The 23,180-nt window shown below is 40.8% G+C and overlaps 1 protein-coding gene across 1 annotated transcript; it reads left to right on the top strand.

The window, feature by feature from the left end:
• Positions 1-6,026: 6,026 nt before the first annotated feature.
• Positions 6,027-12,601, top strand: LOC124285892. The gene is made up of 3 exons (XM_046722177.1): positions 6,027-6,241; positions 10,277-10,403; positions 12,333-12,601. Exons 1-3 carry the CDS (start codon positions 6,166-6,168, stop codon positions 12,481-12,483), a joined length of 354 nt encoding a protein of 117 aa, XP_046578133.1. The 5' UTR covers positions 6,027-6,165; the 3' UTR covers positions 12,484-12,601.
• The last annotated feature ends 10,579 nt before the right edge of the window (positions 12,602-23,180 follow it).

Here is a 23,180-nt window from a genome sequence, read left to right as displayed (position 1 = left end):
ACGAGATTGTGCCTAGGCCATGTCCAGGACGAGATTGTGGATATGTCATGTCCAGGACGAGATTGTGGCTAGGCCATGTCCAGGACGAAATTGTGGCTAGATCATGTCAGGACGAGATTATGTCTAGATCATGTCAGGACGAGATTATGGCTAGATCATGTAGAGGGCGAAGCTTGGCCATGAACAGGAAAAGATTGTGGCTAGGTTATGTCCAGAGCGAGATTGTGGCTTGGTCATGTCTAGGACGAGATTGTGCCTAGGCCATGTCCAGGACGAGATTGTGGCTAGGCCATGTCCAGGACGAGATTGTGGCTAGATCATGTCAGGACGAAATTATGGCTAGATCATGTAGAGGGCGAGGCTTTGCCATGAACAGGAAAAGATTTTGGCTAGGTTATGTCCAGGACGAGATTGTGGCTTGGTCATGTCCAGGACGAGATTGTGGGTAGATCATGTCAGGACGAAATTATGGCTAGATCATGTAGAGGGCGAGGCTTGGCCATGAACAGGAAAAGATTTGGGCTTGGCCATGTCCAGAGCGAGATTTTGGCTTGGTCATGTCTAGGACGAGATTGTGGCTAGGTCATGTCCAGGACGAAATTGTGGCTAGATCATGTCCAGAGCGAGATTGTGGCTAGGTTATGTCCAGAGCGAGATTGTGGCTCGGTTATGTCCAGAGCGAGATTGTGGCTCGGTTATGTCCAGGACGAGATTGTGGCTAGGCCATGTCCAGGACGAGATTATGGCTAGATCATGTCAGGACGAGATAATGTCTAGATCATGTCAGGACGAGATTATGTCTAGATCATGTCAGGACGAGATTATGGCTAGATCATGTAGAGGGCGAGGCTTGGCCATGAACAGGACGAGATTGTGGCTAGGTTATGTCCAGAGCGAGATTGTGGCTTGGCCATGTCTAGGACGAGATTGTGGCTAGGTAATGTCCAGAGCGAGATTGTGGCTAGGTTATGTCCAGGACGAGATTGTGACTAGGTTATGTCCAGAGCGAGATTGTGGCTTGGTCATGTCCAGGACGAGATTGTGGCTAGGTTATGTCCAGAGCGAGATTGTGCCTAGGTTATGTCCAGAACGAGATTGTGCCTAGGTTATGTCCAGGACGAGATTGTGCCTAGGTTATGTCCAGAGCGAGATTGTGGCTTGGTCATGTCCAGGACGAGATTATGTCTAGATCATGTCAGGACGAGATTATGTCTAGATCATGTCAGGACGAGATTATGGCTAGATCATGTAGAGGGCGAGGCTTGGCCATGAACAGGACGAGATTGTGGCTAGGTTATGTCTAGGACGAGATTGTGGTTAGGTAATGTCCAGAGCGAGATTGTGGCTAGGTTATGTCCAGGACGAGATTGTGGCTAGGTTATGTCCAGAGCGAGATTGTGGCTTGGTCATGTCCAGGACGAGATTGTGGCTAGGTTATGTCCAGAGCGAGATTGTGGCTAGGTTATGTCCAGAGCGAGATTGTGCCTAGGTTATGTCCAGAACGAGATTGTGCCTAGGTTATGTCCAGGACGATATTGTGGCTAGGTTATGTCCAGAGCGAGATTGTGCCTAGGTTATGTCCAGAGCGAGATTGTGGCTAGGTTATGTCCAGGACGAGATTTTGGCTTAACCATGTCCAGAGCGAGATTGTGGCTAGGTAATGTCCAGGACGATATTTTGGCTAGGCAATGTCCAGAGCGAGATTGTGGCTTGGCCATGTCCAGGACGAGATTATGGCTTGGCCATTCCAGGACAGGTGAGGCTTGGCCATGTCCAGGACGAGATTGTGGCTAGGCCATGTCCAGGACGAGATTGTGGCTTGGCCATGTCCAGGACGAGATTATGGCTTGGCCATTCCAGGACGAGATTATGGCTTGGCCATGTCCAGGACGAGATTATGGCTTGGCCATTCCAGGACGAGATTTTGGCTTGGCCATGTCCAGGACGAGATTATGGCTTGGCCATTCCAGGACGAGATTATGGCTTGGCCATGTCCAGGACGAGATTATTGCTTGGCCATTCCAGGACGAGATTATGGCTTGGCCATGTCCAGGACGAGATTTCGTCTGGGTCATGGACAGGGCGAGATTGTGCGACACCTTCTCCTCGAAGTGTATTGGATCAGGTTACTAAATCTGGGCCAGCACTCCGTCTTAAAGTCATACCCGAGGAGCATCTCCATACTTTACATTATGTAAATAACAGTTAGATTTAAACCGGTGGATATGAGTGCCCAGTGCTTGATCGTGCTGGTGCTGGTGTCTATATTGTTTAAGGGATCACTTGTGTGTGTGTTTGCTCAACTTGGAGCAATCGTTGAAGCAATGCTTTGGATCCATGTGAGGGCAGGTGCCAGTAGTAATGTTAGTGTGGAATTCAGACAGTGTTCAAACATCAGTCAAGTAATGGTTGTTCCTCTGCGAAACTGGACTCAATCGAAATTAAACGCATGCTTTGTAATGGATGAAGTAGAGACGTTGTGGGTGGTGAATTTCCGTGGATGTTTACTCTTTTTGGACTGTTTGAAAATGGGAAATTGGTAAAAGCTGCATCTAAACTTCTGATGAGTCAGAAAAGGATGACACAATATCACCCTCTGTAGAAGTAGCTATCGTTAGTGATATCCATGTTGAAACAAAATGGCAAATAAAGATTGGCACCGACCTTGAAAGGACGCCATCTCTGTGGCATCGAATCTTAATATTAATGAAATACAAATATCTCAAAGAGAAGGGTGATTACAAATTCCGGACTTAGGCTCTTCTCTCTTTTAACCTTATGTGGTCAAGCATGACTGGATATGGCTTAATACACCATGAGTATACTTACAACACGTACGTCGTGCTTACGTACAAATATCAATCACATAATGCATGCAATAACATTTTTGGTATGCAGCTGTACCCATTGTCAGTAACTATTGAAACTCTACCTCGCCTATGGTTCAGTGGTGAGACCGTCTGGTACTTGTCGTTGCCCTGGCTGGCGCTAGGAATTAGGGTTCTAAACCATGGACAGGTCAGCTAGGAGACAGCATACTGTGAGGGGAAGTCGTGTTTAAACAGCGACATGCTGTCTCAATGAGCTGACCGGTAGTGGAAGCAGTCACACACATACGATCATGTACGTCGCAATATATATACTACCCATCAAACGTTTAGACTCACAATATGTTATATATATATGTTACATCGAAGATGAATTCCTCCACTAACTTGGTATAACCAACTGAAAACCTTATGCAGATGAACTGCACGAGGATCATGCATCAAATTGCTGAAAAGCATGTGCAAATATAGTGCATGTGAACAGCTGACTTTTGGTGTAAAGTTTTGTTAAGAATTCACCAATTTTCACTGAGTTCCATCAGTTATTGAACTAATGACAATAATCTTTTCAACGTTACGAATTTGCTTTACAATACATCAATTCATGTTTAGAGAATACATTTAAGCAGTACGGAATATTTTGCAAAATCTACTTCAGAACAATTGACTGAAGTAAGTGGCTACAATTACACTAGTGAGTCTAAACTGTTGATGGGTAGTCTAAGTACAGAATTCGAAGACATCTCATTTTCAGTTCATCTGATCGCATTTCGTGGCGTCTAGTAACTTGCATTGTCATATTGCACATACCAATGAATTAAAGTATTAAAATTCCGTATCACAGTTTCCGTATAGAGCCTCACCACACCCTTTCACAACATATGCTGTGGAAGTATTTCAGCAAATACGAAGCATACATTCACCACAAAAGAAGTTATCTTTGGAGTGTCGTTTCACTGATAAAGGAGAAATGTACTCGGAAGTCGTGATGAGATCATGCAGTACATGAGCAGTAAGATGAAGGCGGGCAAAGAAGGACCGGCAGACATTTGAGAGTATGCTCTGTTTTGAGTAAACAGGTGAATGGAAACCTCCCTCTCACCCCTTTCAATCCTTGTTTCAAAGACGTAAAGGTCGGTAATGGACCTGTGATTGAATAATAATACTGTAGGCCGTGGTGGTGGGGCCACCTTGATCAGTCGACAAAATAACTATTTATGACACATGTTTATTTATTGCAATTTACTGCGATTCAGTGACAAAATACGTTGGTGAATCACCAGTGCCTACTTCTCCTTGGCTGCACAAACCTACTCGCATCTATGTCTGTTGGTGTAGTACTCTCATGTACCCGTCCACCGTGAGAAGGGTATTTACATACTTGGATTGGTTCAATATCATGTCTGACTTGGTGGCGAGGGAGGTGGGCACAGGACGCATACGGTTCAATATACTCAAAGTACCCAATTACAATCTTACTATTTCAGCGACTATTTCATGACGACATAGTTTATTCACTTGTGTGTACGTAACAACAATGTCAGACACTCTCTTAGTCAAAGACCTCGATCCTTACAAAGTATGTATGTTAAAGGCTTAGCTGAAGACGTACTAGCATACAGCTGAATGGTTTGTATAATCAGACATAGCACTGTTTGTCAAGGCATTTCTGCTTATCCTTTACAATTACATATATGAGACCAATTTGTTTTGGGATACCAACTTCTTTATTTGTTAAAAACGAGTTAATTCTTACTGCTAAAGGTACGTTCACCTCAGAAGGTGGAGGGTTACACCTTCGTAAGCGTATTGTTTAACAAATAAAGAAGTTGATATCCAAAACATACTATAATCAGTGCTTCATTACTTCTGAATGTCATTCAAAGGACTAATTACATATTTTCGATGTTGTGCAATACGATGAAAGAAGGGAAGAATATAAGTACAGTAGATCTTGAAATCCTTTTACACGAACAGGAGAAAAATATATACTTTAATGAATTAAAACATCAAAATATATTTCGAATCATCCTGTTTTTGTACCGCCTTACGCACTCGCCAGGAGTTTCTTTTATTCGGCTTCTTAAATAATAATTATATAGAAGAAGTATATAGTTAGACAAGCCTGTAGTGTAAACCGTGACCAAGGCCATTTTCATACCTCCTGCGCACCATCAACTCATCTAAGATGAATTCAAATCCTTATGTTTATACAGCAGGCTTCACGTGTTAACGTTTCTATCTGTCTTAAACAATGAGTAGTTAACTGGCTTCCCATGCTATTGCAGTCCTAATCCCCATTGTACTGTACAAACACTTCCTCACACCTGATCATTTACCTCTCAATCCTTATTCTGTTCATCACTTGCTTGACAAAGGCGTACTAGAGAACCCACACCAAAACGTCGCTCTCACTGTAGTAAACAAGTTGTTCATCCATATATTGTTATCCTTCCTTAATTTCACGCCCAGTTTTCGGCGCGGCTGAATGTATGTAATGTATGTATGTATGTATGTATGTATGTATGTATGTATGTATGTATGTATGTATGTATGTATGTATGTATGTATGTATGTATGTATGTATGTATGTATGTATGTATGTATGTATGTATGTATGTATGTATGTATGTATGTATGTATGCATGCATGCATGCATGCATGTATGTATGTATGCATGTATGTATGCATTCAACGTTATGTGGCGTTTAATAGTGAAGGATGAGATAAAACACGCTTTAATGAATATTAAAAGAAGTAAGTCTATATTTGAAGGCACAGTGCCTTTGAAAAATATATGTTAATATATCTTCCGTTTCATTCCCTGTAAAAAACCCACCCGAATCTGAACATACGCGCGTATTGTCAACGATGTCTGAAGTAATGCTTGTCAGAAGGAAATATTCATAGACTAGTCAGAGCAGACCTTTCCGCTTGCTGGTTATTTACAGAGGGAGACCCTTATTTCCATCAGTTCACAAGATGCAGTCCCATGTGGGTTTTAGTCCTACGTCATATGTACCGCGGTTTAACACACCCTCAAAGCACCAGTGTACAGAGAAAGGAGAGAAGGCGGACGGGCCTGAGTAAGCTCAATGACTCCAGTGTATCGCAACAAACACGACTCAGTCTCAATATAGCGGCAGGGCTAATTACTCGACCCACATGTGGTCATGAAGTGTTTGCGCTGCATATTTGGTTAGTGTGTGTCTCCCCACCCATCCCATGATAGTTTAAGACCAGTGGCGAAAACTATCCATTGCGCTTAGATATTTAGTCTTTTCAAGTCACAGTTTTACTTACTTCACAATTTTACCTCGACCTATCCACAAGCACCATGTTGAGGATTGCAGTTTTGTTACTGTGTGTTGCGGTGATTCAAGGAGCTACGTTTGCCAGACGCTTCGTCCCAGGTATGGTTTAAACAATATTATATTCAATGAATGAATGGATCGGTAAACATGCATTACGCCTATATGCATACCTCTCCGATACAAAGGTAATACGTAATACACTGTTAATTTATCAACACTGGAAAACACACTTTAAAATTAATGGTATTAGGTAACAGTAAAACACTAACAATACATGCTATAGAAGGAAATAAGCTAGAGAAACGTTTTGTCAGGGGAAACTAGTTGTGTTACAGAGTTAACAATATTTTGATTAATGTCATCAGAAAATGAATAATTTCCATATAAAACTGATTGTAGATCAAAACCATTTTCATAGAAGAAACATCTTGATCGAACTTCCCAGGTATTTATTGATAAGGTTTACAACTCGTATACTTTATGAAATAATTGTATGCATTAACTTCAGATTCTACGAATTGATAATGAGGTATTTGGACTGTACATACACAATGGTTCTGGAAATATTGGCTACTAGAAATTATATGGATGATGATGATACACAAGCCATATCTTTGTGATTAATGGATGTGCAATATATATATATATATCATTATGGAATATATATTTTGTCAGAAAAAAATACATATGTAATTGGAGTAAAACTTCTATATGTGCCTGAAATGTCGATAGTTTCATGCATTCATAATTGACAACTAAATGCGATAGACATTTTTTTATGAGATGAACTGTGTATTAAAAACCGTCTGCAGTAACTATCAGTCGATAGTATTGTGACGCATGTAAACACCCGTCTTCATAGTGTCTGCATTACCTCCTTAATACAATATACATTACAGTTAACGAGTGTCATTGTGTTTCCGGTGTTATTAAACATTAGATAACCAGTAATTATTTTACAAAAACAAGCTTGTTTAAAGATATTGAACATACTGAAGGTATGTGACTGTCTATCTATGACTTCGGCGTCTATATTTTCAATAGGACGTCAATAGTGGTAGGCTAGAGGATAGGAACAAGTCTTTGATACCACAAAATGTTATATTACTTAAAATCGACAGGCAATTAACCCCGACATTGTACAATTTTTTAGCGATAAACATGTTTACTGTTTATAGGTTTGACATATGAAGACATATTTATATACCATGCACCCTTAAATAGTAAGAAACATACCAATGTATAACATACACAGTTAAGTACTGGTAAAAATATACCAGTGTATAACATGATCAGTTAAATAATGGTAAGAAACATACCAGTGTATAACATGCGCAGTAAAGTACTGGTTAGAAACATACCAGTGTATAACATGCACAGTAAAGTACTGGTTAGAAACATACCAGTATATAACATGCACAGTAAAGTACTGGTAAGAAGCATACCAGTATATAACATGCACAGTTAAGTACTGGTAAGAAGCATACCAGTATATAACATGCACAGTTAAGTACTGGTAAGAAGCATACCAGTATATAACATGCACAGTTAAATACTGGTAAGAAACATACCAGTATATAACATGCACACTTAAGCAGTATAACATACCAGTGTATAACATGCACAGTTAAATACTGGTAAGAAACATACCAGTGTATAACATGCACACTTAAGTACTGGTAAGATACATACCAGTGTATAACATGCACAGTTAAGTACTGGTAGGAAGCATACCAGTATATAACATGCACAGTTAAGTACTGGTAAGAAGCATACCACTATATATACCAGTGTATAACATGCCAGTACATGCACAGTTAAGTACTGGTAAGAAGCATACCAGTATATAACATGCACAGTTAAGTACTGGTAAGAAGCATACCAGTATATAACATGCACAGTTAAGTACTGGTAAAAACATACCAGTATATAACATGCACAGTTAAGTACTGGTAAGAAACATACCAGTGTATAACATGCACAGTTAAGTACTGGTAAGAAGCATACCAGTATATAACATGCACAGTTAAGTACTGGTAAGAAGCATACCAGTATATAACATGCACAGTTAAGTACTGGTAAAGAATACCAGTACATGCACAGTTAAGTACTAACATGCATGCAGTTAAGTACTGGTAAGAAGCATACCAGTATATAACATGCACAGTTAAGTACTGGTAAGGAACATACCAATGTATAACATGCACACTTAAGTAGAAAGATACATACCAGTGTATAACATGCACAGTTAAGTACTGGTAAGAAACATACCAGTGTATAACATGCCCATGTATATTGTTTAAACAATATTTATTCTTGCACTTAAGGCATGTACAGTGGGATTGACACTGGTGTCTGAGCGGTCTAGGTGTCTGACTTTGTGTGCTGGCGATTAATTAGGTGCCTGACTCTGAGGGTGTGGGTTCGAATCCCGGATGGGACTCAACCCAACAAGAGTACTAGAATCTGTACTTTACTAAGAAAGTGTAATCCCAAATATAACATATGTTACATTTGACCACTTTCTAAATGGCATTGCGTATTCCTATCTTTATATGTAAGGGAACAGCTGAAGCTATTTTCCAAATTGAAGGAAATAATGACTTTGATGGAGATAAATTAAATAGTCAACTCAGCGATTTGGAAATATTTTTGCTTAGTATTTGAAGAATGCGATTACTTATCAAGTCAGGTCCTACTGATTTGCGGATATCAAGAGTTGATATTATATCTTCAATTTCTATATCAGTTATGCGTATTTCGTCTAGTGACGAGTTAGACTAGGGTACATGATCTTCAATATCGTCATCTTCGTTATCTACAGTGTCTTGTCTAACAAAGTAATCATTAAGTAAATTTGCTTTGTCAATATCATTTTCATAGACAATTCCATCATTTTCTAAACTCGGAAACAATTTTGATTTATTCGACTTATTTGTGTAGTTCTTTATAATTTTCCACCAAAGTTTGCTATCCGATAGGATGCTTAACTTCTCATCAAGCTTGACATTGTAATCTTGTTTGCATATTCGAACTTCGGAAATAACTGTTTTTCGCCCACTCAAGTAGTAAGAAACATTGCAGTGTATAACATGTCCACTTAAGTAGTAAGAAACATTGCAGTGAATAACATGCCCACTTAAGTAGTAAGAAACATACCAGTGTATAACATGTCCACTTAAGTAGTAAGAAACATACCAGTGTATAACATGCCCACGTACTTAGTAAGAAACGCATCAGTGTATAACATGCCCACTTAAGTAGTAAGTAACATACCAGTGTATGGTATGCCCACTTAAGTAGTAAAAAACATTGCAGTGAATAACATGCCCACTTAAGTAGTAAGAAACATACCAGTGTATAACATGTCCACTTAAGTAGTAAGAAACATACCAGTGTATAACATGTCCACTTAAGTAGTAAGAAACATTGCAGTTTAATAACATGCCCACTTAAGTAGTATGAAACATAGCAGTGTATAACATGCCCACTTAAGTAGTAAGAAACATACCAGTGTATAACATGCCCACGTACTTAGTAAGAAACGTACCAAGTGACATACCAGTGTATAACATGCCCACTTAAGTAGTAAGAAACATACCAGTGTATAACATGCCCACTTAAGTAGTAAGAAACATACCAGTGTATAACATGCCCACTTAAGTAGTAAGAAACATACCAGTGTATAACATGCCCACGTACTTAGCAAGAAACATACCAGTGTGTAACCTGATTAGCCGATCGTCGACACGTACGTGTGCGTAAAACCATAAACAATGTCAGAAAGACGACGTCAGTTTCAAGTTTTGAAGTTATAACTGATAGTTCGGATACCTCTTTGTGGGACACATATTATTGGTTTAAAATCGAACATAGCTTCCGATTCACTGATCACGAGTACATACATTATGGTGGAACTATGCCCGGAAATAAGATAACTGGTTGTCTGTCTCACAGTCCCTGAACCCCAAAGTTGTCTACCGCCCAACCCTTCCTGGAATGAGAAAGTCCTAAATGAAGCAAATCTAGATTTTCCTCAGAATCTCCCATCGTACGGGCGCACTTTTTCAGTTTTAACCTATTTGTTTCTATGAAGATGGATGATTTGTCACAACTTCATCGTTGTTGTTTCAGGCGAGTCCCGGATCCTCTCTGATGGGACTGTTTGTGAGGGTAGCCGGAGGTTGAATGACCAGTGGCAGACACCTGGCAAGTGTAACAAGTGTACCTGTCTTCAGTCGGGGCAATCTGTGTGTGAAAGGTGGGTATATGTCTCATCTGGGAATTTCCCTTGAGGGTCTAAAGAAGGGGGTAGTGTCTTGATGTGCAGAACAGAACAAACAGAATTTAGAAGCCTTGACTTGACATCTTTGGTTAGACAGAAATTCGATCTGACGCTGCCTTTTACGGAGGTGTTCTATTATATCTCATATAAAAGTGTCACATGGAGCGAAAGAGCTGGTGTTGATGAGATTAGTACAATAAGGACGACGGTCATATATGATGTAAATAAGTGCTTACTTGTAACCGTTCAAATGTATGCTCAAAGGCAAAAGTTATTGCAACACGCAAACGACAAACAGAATCATTGGTAAATTGCTGCGAATGAAATGTCATTACCTGGAAAGACAAATGTTTCACGGTAAAGATCATCAGAACAGCGCACCTGGCATATGCAACTGAGCCACACCACAAGACTGGTTCACAAGCAAGTTGACATGGTCAGTAGCGAGTTAGTTCACCTTGTGCATTGACAGACCGGACACCTCACCTCACTGTGGCCACTAAACGTCGATGAGAGTCCTGGGGAAGATCCTTGCATATCCGAGGAAGGATTTGATTGAATTCCATATTGGAGGATTCGCATGACGTCGTGAACGTCTCTCCATTTTATCCCAGGCGTGTTCAGTGGGTGACAAATCAGGGCATGCGGGGTGGGGTAGGAAACGTAACTCATCGGCGAACAGAATTCTTCTCCACTCACGTGCTCACAATCCAAGTGCTCTGACGTCGATGTATGTTCTGGTGTCAGAATTGGCCGTCAAACTGGTCGTCTAGACGTCGTCGACATGCTCACGCAGATCCTCACATCTGTTGCCAGTTATGGTACTCGCTGTAAGGCTTGCTGTCTGGAACCTGTGTCTCGAATCCATCAGTCCTGACGTGGGGTCGTTATTGGTGGGCGGCCACAATCGGACGGTCCCTAACTTAATTTTTGCAGAAAACGTAGCCATAAGTGGCAGATGGGGTTTCTGTGGACGTTGAATCAACGAGCAACGGCACACTGGGAAGTACAGGACTAAAGCATAGCCGCAGCTCGCCATCTATCATTTTATCCCACTCGTGAAGGTCCGGGTTAGAATGTGCCTTCAGTTACCCATGCTTGTCGTAAGAGGTGACTAACGGGATCAGGTGGTCAGGCTCGCTGACTTGGTTGACACATGTCATCGGTCCCCACATTTCACAGATCGATGTTCATGCTGTTGATTACTGGATTGTCTGGTCCAGTTTCGATTATTTACAGACCACCGCCATATAGCTGGAATATTGCTGAGTGCGACGTAAAACTAAACTCGAATATGTCATGCTTCTCGAATATGTCATGCTTCTCGAATATGTCAGCTTCTCGAATATGTCATGCTTCTCGAATATGTCATGCTTCTCGAATATGTCAGCTTCTCGAATATGTCATGCTTCTCGAATATGTCATGCTTCTCGAATATGTCATGCTTCTCGAATATGTCAGCTTCTCGAATATGTCATGCTTCTCGAATATGTCATGCTTCTCGAATATGTCATGCTTCTCGATGACATGCTTTTCGAATATGTCATGCTTCTCGAATATGTCATGCTTCTCGCAACTTTCGTGCAAACCCAACAACCTCTACGTTACGTTTCTTCGACTATTTTAACACACTCTTTCTCAGCTTCAAATCCAAACTTTCAGTCACAAGATTACCAGTGAAAACATATCCATGTCACAAAAACGCTTGCCTCTCAATATACAAACACATCCTTTGTCCTTATGACCATATAATTCCATCTTGAAACAATGCTAATGGGTTGTATACTTTGTTGTGTTCGCATGATAGTATAGTTGTATATAGGGAACGTGTTGGACAATAAAACACATTACTGCAGTATCTTTACTGTGACGATACCGTTCTTACGTGTGATTGTGTTGTTGTAGTTGCGGTGTGTCAGTGCGGTTACAAGACACCACCGGGAAGTTCTTCTGTTACCGCTCGGCAACCACATACCCTGGCTGTTGTGATGACGTCATATGTCAGGGAGACACAAGGTTCAACTTCATGGACTTCCTGAGATCCGCGTCACTGTAGGCGGTGACGTCGTGATGACACCGTGCAGTGAGGGCGCCGTTGCTGAATGGTCTACCACATTTTGAATAAGTCATAATATTTTCTACCTTTTGATGGAATAAACGTATTCATGTGCCAATGGGTTCGTCATTTACTGTATAGTTGATTGCTGGGAACCCTCAAACTCTCCACCAGTCATCTCGATGTGTATCTTTAGGGGATTTGCTGACCGACACGGTTAAATAGTCTGTGAACAAATATTTATTACTGTCTATGATACTGAAAGGGAACGGTCACCAAGCACATCTGTTCGTATCCCTGTTGCGTAGATTGATACTCACGATGTCAATCACTTGATTGTCTAGTCCAGACTCGATTAGATATATAACAAGAATATTGTTGAGTGCGGCGTAAAACAACAAAGAACAAATCTTATGAGTTATGAGTAATATAGTGAGTTTGGTTTACCGATCTGGTGTCTCAGTAATGTTCATGGGGCGAGTCTACTCTGATGAAGGTGAAGTAGATTAACTGCTGACAGCCAAGAGTATGGGCACATTGGTTTTGAACAGTGTATGACAGAATGTAAAGCACTTTCAGATACATTTGTCACTAAGTTACCCTGGAAGTACAGAAATGAAATCAATACTCTGTAAGCAGGCTGTGTGAATGGCGGGTGCTAGGTAGAGCCGGACATGCTTTCCCCTTGGCGAACGTCTGGTGATATCACTTATTTCCAGTCTTCCATTCATGTAATTTTCTATCTGTTTTGTCCTTTACACCAAAATAAATGATCTGTTTCTGAGGATAGTCAAGACGGGGTATTCTCTTGCACTGACGATTTATGTTTACAAAATACTAATTGCCAACTTGCCTGGATTAGAATCCAGGGATGATCAATCAAAGGTTAGATCATACTCCGTCTGTACATCTCGTACTAAGCCAATCACTCTCCTTGCCAGGGCTCCTCGCGGCCAGTCCTGTACCTCCGTCGCTGAATCCTAAAATGGGAAAACAAACTATTTCTATTTGTGTATTTTCCCATCTATAGCTGTCTTTGAAGCCCTAGGGAGAGCGAGGACTGTCGTTCTGATGTGAAGAGCTATATCGTTATGCATCCCAACTGTTACAGTGACCGTAGTTCAGATACATTACTTTGCAAAACAGTATGTGAAACACTGAAACACTTCCACGGGCCTGTGTGTTCTCATTTCAGCATAAAGGCGTTTGTTTTAAGACAAGAGAAAGGACTCCGGTAAAATAGGATCGTCCAAGACCTGGATGACCTAGGAAGACCAGTGATGTCCGAGTTGTAATTCGCCTGGCAAGACACAACACCATGTCCCATTTCGGAAGAACTGTGCTGGTAATGGGGAGTGAGAGTCCCATTGTAGCATCAGGAGGGGGCAGCAGATTGCTGATCTGAGGGACCTTCGTCTAATCAGACGTCCCTTCCTCACAGATAGACACAGGCAAGGACATCCGGCGCCGTCCGAGAAGCCGCAGTTGGAGGACATGGTGAAGGGTTCCTTATTCTCATAAACGTCGCTATCTTCTAAACCTTACCAACGGCCGTTGTCGCGTTTGGAGATGCAGAGGTTATCCATTTGATTGTGGCTCAGTGATGCTGTGGGGTTGCGTTTCGTATCACTTCATACCCGTGAAGATCCGGGTTAGAATTGGCCTTAGGTAACCCATGCTTGTCTTAAGAGGCGACTAACGGGGTTGGGTGGTCAGGATCGCTGACTTGGTTGGCACATGTCATCGTATCCCAGTTGCGTAGATCGATGTTCATACTTGCTGATCACTGGATTGTCTAGTCCAGACTCGATTATTTACAGACCGCCGCCATATAGCTGGAATATTGCTGAGTGCGGCGTTAACCAATCAATCAATCAATCAATCCATCAACCGACCGACCGACCGATCGTACCACTTCAAGTTGGATCTCAATAAACTTATCAAAATGGTCAACGTTATCAAGGTGAAATACTAAATACTGCCGGCGTGCCTCATTTTGATAACCTTTCCCTTATAAGTAGTCTGATATTTATGGATGCACAACACTGTCGAAACATTATCGTGGATGTAAAGTTCGAGCAAGAGGTCCTATTGTTCAAAACGTACAGTAATTGATACAGACACTTCATGAGGATTGGCAGAGGATTCCGATGCTGAGAATTCAACGCTTACAAACCAGTATGAGGAGACAATCAGATTGGTGGCAAAATCATGATGCCAATTCTCTCCGGCATTGTTGTTCACGTTTTCTGTGTATTTCCTGAGATTGCAAGAAAATTGTTACCAAATTTCAATTTCAGTTTTGTTTTTTGTTTTGATCGGTGTAATTTGATGTATAGCTCACATGTATATTCTCCCAGAAAAGAAACGCATAGGTCGTATTGATATATGAAATTTCAATATATATTTTTCAAAATTAGTGTTTGTTATAATTTCGCCATTATAGTGCTGGTTTAGATACATGGAACGAATGAGCAGCACAAAGACGCTCAATCTTCGGAGACTTTTATCCACGTTTACGTTCGAAAGTGTCAACTTGCATGAACATGTCATGGGGAAAAAGTGGTTCGCAATATGCACGTGCAGTTCTGCGGAATCTTGACCAGGGACATGGCCAATGTAAGACCCTTTCGCTTTTAGACGGTCATTAGCCTTTTTCAGCTATATGAAAGGCTATCGTTATCCAGCAACTCACTGCTATAAATCGAAACATTGCCATTGGACGTCTGGAGGCTGGGAAGTCTCTATCTGCTGCAACACAATGAGACATCACCTCAATGTTCACCAGAGTACCATCAGTCGTTTGTTGGACCGATATGAACAAACCAATTCAAACCAAGATCGGCCTCGAAGTACTAGATCATGGATTACCACTGCAACGCAGGCTAGGTACATCCGGGTACTTCATTTGTGGAATCAACTGTCACAGAAACAGCAAAGTTCTGCAAATACACCGTCTGATTTGAGGAGAGCGTCGGCGCAAACTATTCGTAATCGTTGACGAGAAGCTGGAGGACTACGTCAGAGGACCCTATTTTAGCCCTGTGACTACATTGACTTCGACGTCGACAATGATGCAATAACGTTCGATTCTGGAATCTACAAAAACTGGTGACGTATATGGTTCAGTGACGAATCACGCTGACGGAAGAGACCGGGCCTATCGACGTCCAAATGAAAGTTTTGCCTAAAATTGTGTCGCCCAGGTTGGCGGATATGGTGGTGTGAGTGTCATGATGTGGGGATCCATATCCTTTACGCAGAAATCTAACCTTGTGCGCCCTTTGGGCAATTCAAATGCTATTCGGTGCAGAGACGAAATCTATCTCCTTCCAGCAAGATAATGCCAGGCCTTACACAACACATGCCACTATTCAGTATCTACAGAATGACGGACATGTGATCTGTTATACTGTGAAGTTTGGCTGCAACTGATACATAATTACATGTGTTATCTCACTTTAAAGTTAGCAGATCAAATTCGTGAAAATACTCCTATGCGTTGCTTTTGGGGAGTGTATATGTAACAGGATATTGTATTTATAGTTTTTAGGAATAAGGTTTTATATTTATCGTTTTAAGTTGTTTTATGTTCATTAGTTGTATGTGCTTGAATTAAGTATCAAAGCAGTTGGTCTGTTTAGGGTGGACAGGGTATTTCATTCCTGCCTCAACAATCTAGCTTTTAATACAACAGCCCTGAGGTTCCTAATTGATTGATAATATATTACTACCGCTTTCCTCCGTAGCATTTGCACACTTTTCTAGTCAAACTGCTTATTGTTTACAACTCTACACTGGACAAGCCACTCAACCTAGCACAGGTTAGATATTTACTTTATATTGACCTAAATCGAATTCTAACCTATCCATTAAATATGCTATAAATAATATAAAGTATTGTAATTATTAATAATATCAAGTAGCCAATATACTTTTTTATATATCAGTATGAGGTGAGGTGAAATTGGGTTTTACGTCGTGCTTGAGAATATTTCGCTCATATGACGGTGTATGTGCGGCTGCTCTTACTAGCCCAGACTTAAAGCTGGTTTTATAGTGCTAGCCCACTGAGATATCATGCCGCAGTGAAGCATGAATACCCCACTCAGACACATTATACTGACTCCGAGCCGACCAGTCCTTGTTGTACCCATTAATGCCGAGCGCCAGGTAGGGACCAACAAGTACCATATTTTAACATCTTTTGGTATGACGCGGTCGGGGATCGAACTCGCGACCTTCCGACGGACGCTCTAACCACTGCACCACGGAGGCGGTCTATATCAGTATGAAATGTGTAAATGTATGTATGTGTGATTGCATGATTTGATTGGTAGTTTGAATGTTATGCCGAGTAGGAAGTTGGCTTTTGATAATGTAATAATAAGATATTGTCATTATTATTTGTTTTAGGAATGTGATACTCCCGTACTTAGTGTGTCACCCACAGGGTATGTAAACAATCTTTTCTATTTAATTATCTATCATTTAATTATCCATCATTTATATGTTAAATTATAACAACTGTGTAGTGTGTTATGTATCAATAATAATAATAACTGATTTGGAACCAGTTATATGTACCTGTACGTTTTGCATGTTTAGGTTAATGTATATCATTCTTTCTTATACGTTTTACAGGGTGATTGACTGATCAGTTCATCGATTGATACTATGGAATAAATGTCACCTCCCAAACACAAACACAGCTTGTTCATTGTTATTGGCTCACACCTGCATCATATATATGCTAACCATTCCATTAATATCAACGTGCCAATTTCGTCTGTTCAGTTCGATCGGAAACGTCAATAGTTTCAGATATTAATGTAATTTAACCCTTTAAACGATTTTCTGCCACTGCAGAATTCATCTGAAGCATTTTACCTGTACGAATTGTTCTTGACACAGCTACACAACGTTACTCTGCGAATGGTGAGTTAAGCATTTTGAATGAGAGTGTCTAACTTGTTTTTCTAAAAAATCACCATACACTTGATAGAAAGAATAGGAAGTATGTCCTATTTCTAAGGCCAAAGGCTATCTGATACCTCATGATCAGTAATTTTTGTATGAATTGTGTATCAAGACGTTCTGAGACAATCAGCACGTTAGCATCTTCTAGTTACAAACAGCTGGGTGGCCATCTCACCTCGCCTACATCAATATTTACCTCCACCCTCCTACTGACCCTATTCCCGACCTTCGTCTGTTGCATTTCTAAAGCCGTATTTTCGTACTTTATCACAGTACATATAAACTCTTCCAAAAAAGAAACGCACGGGCTAGAATGAGGACATGTATTAAACGTATTTAAGTGTATATAAGTCGATTAAGCTTGAACATGGATGACGCAGATTCAACACACGGATGAACATATGCATTGTTGTCATTGTCAACATTAATTCAGTTCACTCACTGCACATGTGCGGACACAAGGGGGCGTTCAGGTCAGTACCTGGTGACACCACCCCTTGCGGCTCGACGCCGCCTTGGAAAGGATTGCACAAGACATGGGATTTTTGCTTGGGGAATTCTTCGCCATTCCTCCTGCTGCGCGTTGGCAAGTTCTTCAAATGTCGATGGTGACGTTTACGGACACCTCGATCAAGTTCGTCCCATAGATGCTCTATCGGGTTCAGATCAGGCAATTTGGAAGGCCAGGGAAAGGCATTGACGTATGCATAGGCACCTCTTACACGAGCTCTGTGGTGGTCGAGCGTTGTCGTGTTGAAACAGCTCCTTCTGGCAGTTCAAAAGTGGGAGGAGGTGAGGTTGCAGGATTTGGTCGATGTAGCGATTTGCTGTAAGGCTGCCTTGAGCCACCACTAGCTCTGATCTACTCGTGTAGGACATGGCTCCCCACACCATGGCCCTATCTCCTTCAAATCTGCCTCACCGTCGAACGCAGTTCCGCGCAAAACGTTCGTGTGGACGTCGGTAGACACGTTGTCTCCCATTCCGTCGTTGCAGGAGGAAACGCGATACATAGTTGAACGAAACGGTTGGACCACGCCTGTAACATGTTGCACCACTGGACACAACGTTTTCGTTGTAGTCGTGTGGGGACAGGTCCGACTTTGGAGCGATATGCTTGAATTCCTACTTCTCTCAGACGATTTCTGATGGTTTGGTCGGAAATTCTTCGAAGACGAGGTCCCTGTCCTGCAGTATCCGTTGCTGCAGCAAATCGGTGACGTAGGTGAAACACCTGGATGAATCGGTCCTGTGTAGGAGTGCTCACTCTTGGTCTTCCACTTCTGGGACGATTTTGGGTGGAGTTGAAGCGGGTATATATCGATATATGGTGCTGTGGTGGACGTTGAAGTGTCTTGCAACGGCAGACTGGGCCTCCCCTGCTTCCAAACGTCCCATGGCGATATTTCGGTCAGTAGCATTCAATCTTGGCATTTTTATCTTCGATTACGTCTTAAATTTTGTAATGCATTTAGTTTGACCTTTCATAGCCGATGTCTCTACTCACGTTTCTGACACATTGCACGTGGAGAATTTTTTCTGCATGCACTTTTCACGTATCGGTTTCATTTTTTTATGACAAATGTTTTGACAGTTCAGTTTCTTCTGTTTCAGTGACTTCCGTAGGATCATTCCCTTATTTGAGTGCCCGGATTCTTCACAGAAGTTGGACGTTGGTGATCTAAGCGGATTTCTTCAAATGAATGACACAAGTGTTTAACTGTACAGTTAGAAAACACGTCTAGGACGTAGATCAGAACTCCATCCCATTGCCTGCACACTTATGTTCAAGCATCCTGTCCCTTATCAGATAACTTGAGGTTCTACTGACCAGGATATAATTTGTCTGATAACTTGAGGTTCTACTGACCAGGATATAATTTGTCTGATAACTTGAGGTTTCTCTAATGACCAGGATATAATTTGTCTGATAACTTGAGGTTCTACTGACCAGGATATAATTTTTCTGATAACGTGAGGTTCTACTGACCAGGATATAATTTGTCTGATAACTTGAGGCTCTACTGACCAGGATATAATTTGTCTGATAACTTGAGGTTCTACTGACCAGGATATAATTTGCCAGATGTCCTACTGGTTTAGGGTCATTGTTAAAACCCGTAACCAGTACTAGTTTTAGTAGGGGTAGATACCTGCCACATTAGCTGGGCCGCACGGCGTTATCCACTAGCCTAATACGCCTCTGTCACATGTACAGGTATTACTACAAGACAAAAGTTTCTCACTGACAGAGTCATATTCTTTATGAGTGGAGGGCCACGTTGCTTGATTCCTACCATTGCACTTCCTACCTTGGATACTTGCAACACTTGTATCATCAATACCCCTAAGCATGGTCAATATATTTAAAGCCTTTGTCTTAGTGTTCGTGACATCATCAATCGGAATGGTCCTAGTGTTCGTGGCATACAACGACAGATTATACAAAAGTAATATCTCCAGACAAGACGATGGTGCCATAAATAATATTGCATCAGTCACTGCAACTATATCTCGGAATTTAACACGAGCTCTCCAAACACGGAACAGTTGGCGAGATGCGGTATCCTTTCCGCCACCGGTCTATTATAATTCAACGTCTCACCCAAATGTTCTTTCTTCATTTAACGACAAACCAAAATATTCTGGAGTGCGCCCAGACAGTTGCACGGACTGTTTCAGACATGATTTCGACTATCTCCTACAGAACACTGCCATATGTCATGATTCCAAGGGGCAGATAGATCTGTTAATGCTCATTTTCACCAGTCACGTCAACAGGCGTAACAGAGATGTCATCCGCTCAACGTGGGCGTCCATCTCCAGAAACAATACTGGAAGGGTGAGATATGTCTTTCTGTTGGGAAAAGTTGAAGATGACTCCTTAATGAGGAGTGTCGAGGATGAATCACTGCAGAATGAGGATTTACTGATGGAGGATTTCTTTGACTCTTATGCAAATTTGACCTACAAAACAATTATGGGATATAAGTGGGCGAGCATCCATTGCCCACAAGCAAGATTTGTTCTCAAGACGGATGATGATATGTGGATCAACGTCCCAAACTTAATCAGTGTCGTAAATTATAATGCAACAATGCTGCAGAATACCGTAATCGGTGCATGTTGTTTTAATGTCGCCGTTTTGAGAAATTCTAAGTCAAAGTGGTACGCGTCCTTCAAGAGCTATCCTCATGCAAGATACCGTGGATACTGTTCTGGAACTGGTTATGTCACCAGCATGGAGGTTGTGAGACAAGTTTATTATGTTTCGAAAAACGTTCCGTTCTTTCACCTTGAAGATGTTTATATAGCTTCCTGTGTCTTTAAGCTTGGATTAAACTTACAATTTGTTCCTGGATTCATTGTCGATGGGAAGGAAACCGATAAGATTTGTCTGTTTAAATCATCCGAGACGATAACAGCTCATAGCCTCCAACTGCAATACATCAATCAAATTTGGAAAGCGAAATGTCCAAGTACTACTTAAAATAGAAAAGTACACGATAAAAAAATAATGTTAATAATAATAAAAATAATAATCTGAATACACTTAATTTATATGATAGCTTCCTGGGAGCTGATAGTTGGTATTGTTGAGAGAAATGATTCTTTATTTTTAGAGAAGTGTGGTGTGAAATTGTGCCTTTAAGATCTTCCGACTGGCGCTGACCTAAAGTAGCTTCAGAAAACTGCCAATTATATTCTACTGTAATTTGTAGCCTAATGTCTACAACCAGCTTGTATTTGCCGTAACTGTGTCTACTACGTTGGTCCACAGACACAGGGTATTGTTGGCTCGGTGTATAAACAAATCCTTTTCCAAGAACACTGGCAAAGCAATATTCCACTCCTGACAAAAATAGACGCCCGAACGTTGAGCATTTTCACTATTTCATCATTACAACTGTGTAGATTTGGGCATATTCTACTTTTCCATCACCAGATTAACATGTTCAGTGTAAACGTTTGATTATATATATGAATCCCATTGAATCGGTATTTATACACGTTATACAATCCTAATCAAACTATTCTTGTCATTACTTCATTAAATTCACTGTACTGAATTCCCATAATATTTAAGTTAGTAATGCCAAACATGTTAAAAATGTGGTAAACATTTAGTTAGGAATTATGCGAGATCTTCTATCACCTTCCGGGGAATACATTTGGTTGTAGTTGATAGGCTGCCCACCATGGCAAATTGTATTACACATTTGTGATTATCATCTTTATTGACAATGGGCATCTAGGTATGGAAATGGTATAATATTGTAGTTTTGGCTCACCCGTCATCTGTTTTGCAAGACTAATAATACAAGCTTTGGTTGGGACCAGTCATTCACCTGTTAACTGTGAGCTTTACAAAGGAGACAGAAATACGTACATATCTAAAAGATACATATGTTGGCAAGGTATGCTTTCTTTCCAGCGTCTATTTTGAAAGAAATGACATCTCTAATTAGGACCATTTATATGCTCGTAAGTACTATTAGGAATTCATAGCAATCTTGTTGCCAGTACTGTGTGTGGATTATGTAATCCATTGCTCTTGCACCACCAGCGGTTGTTAATGGGGACATAAGATCAAGGTAATCTACACAGCCGGTGTGACCAATTAGAATCTCATTACGGATCCATTTGTTTCAGTTGACCACACTGAGTATTGGTGCTTGGGAATAGCGAAGATAACATTATTTCAGATAACAAGTTTGTGATGAATACTTGTGAATAATTTGTATTTCGGGGATTATAAATTTTTCATTGTATGTGGGAAGTCACTCCACCAGTTTATGCATTCTATGTGAAAGACGAAATGTTTTGTTTAGAAACCTTCTGTGGTAACATATTGGTGAATTTCACATGGATTTATATATTCATTGTACTATATTTTGTCGAAATGTGAATAAATTGTAATGCATGATTTTAATGTGGGGGAACGTCCATGTGATGGATTGTATTTCACTTCAAACTCAACTTTAATAAAACTTGAAATCATCTGACAAGTTTGTCCTCAATGAATCAGTTTCCCTATGTATGATGAAGGGTGCTTGCAATGTGCACAAACAAACATATCTACCTTGCTACCGTCAGTCCAGCGTGTCTTCGATCAGTAACCTCTTGTGACGAGAGAGTGAATACTGTATGACGCCTCATCGGCAATGTTGCAGCTATTTGCGTGAAGTGAGATGCTTGCTAATGGCACAATTAACAGCTCAGTTCTAGGAAATCTGAAACTTTACCGTAAATTCCGGCTTTAATAATTGAGTATTACTTTGTGGTATGAGGTGGCTACAAGTTTTAGTTGATAAAACGTCATTATCTCTCTGGGCCATCTTGTTTTCAGTTGTATTTTCTGCACACCAACACATTATATCCATAACCATAACACGTTTAATATAGAATTTCTGTCCTTTACTTGAAAGGAAGTACATTTAATAGAAGCAAAATATTCAAGGATTGAAGACATTTTGAAAACGGAAACAATCCCTAAATGAACATGCTTGTCTGCGCTGGAGAGATAAGTATGGTTCAGATGGATCGTATTGTTTTTTCTCCCTTTGTAACAACATTTGGAACAACCGGTTTTTTCTGTTTTTAGGAAAATGACAATAATTGTCGAGGACGTGTTGATGTACCAGCTCCGTCTGATTGAGTATCTCAGTTTTTGCATGCATGTCCTTACAATAACCCCTGTAATGGGGTTCATCACC

Source organism: Haliotis rubra, unplaced genomic scaffold, assembly GCF_003918875.1.
Source record: "Haliotis rubra isolate DU_JTF1 unplaced genomic scaffold, ASM391887v1 Scf110, whole genome shotgun sequence".
Taxonomy (NCBI): Eukaryota; Metazoa; Mollusca; class Gastropoda; order Lepetellida; family Haliotidae; genus Haliotis; species Haliotis rubra.
Note: the sequence above shows the minus strand (reverse complement) of the source record. Positions and strands in the feature narration are given on the sequence as shown.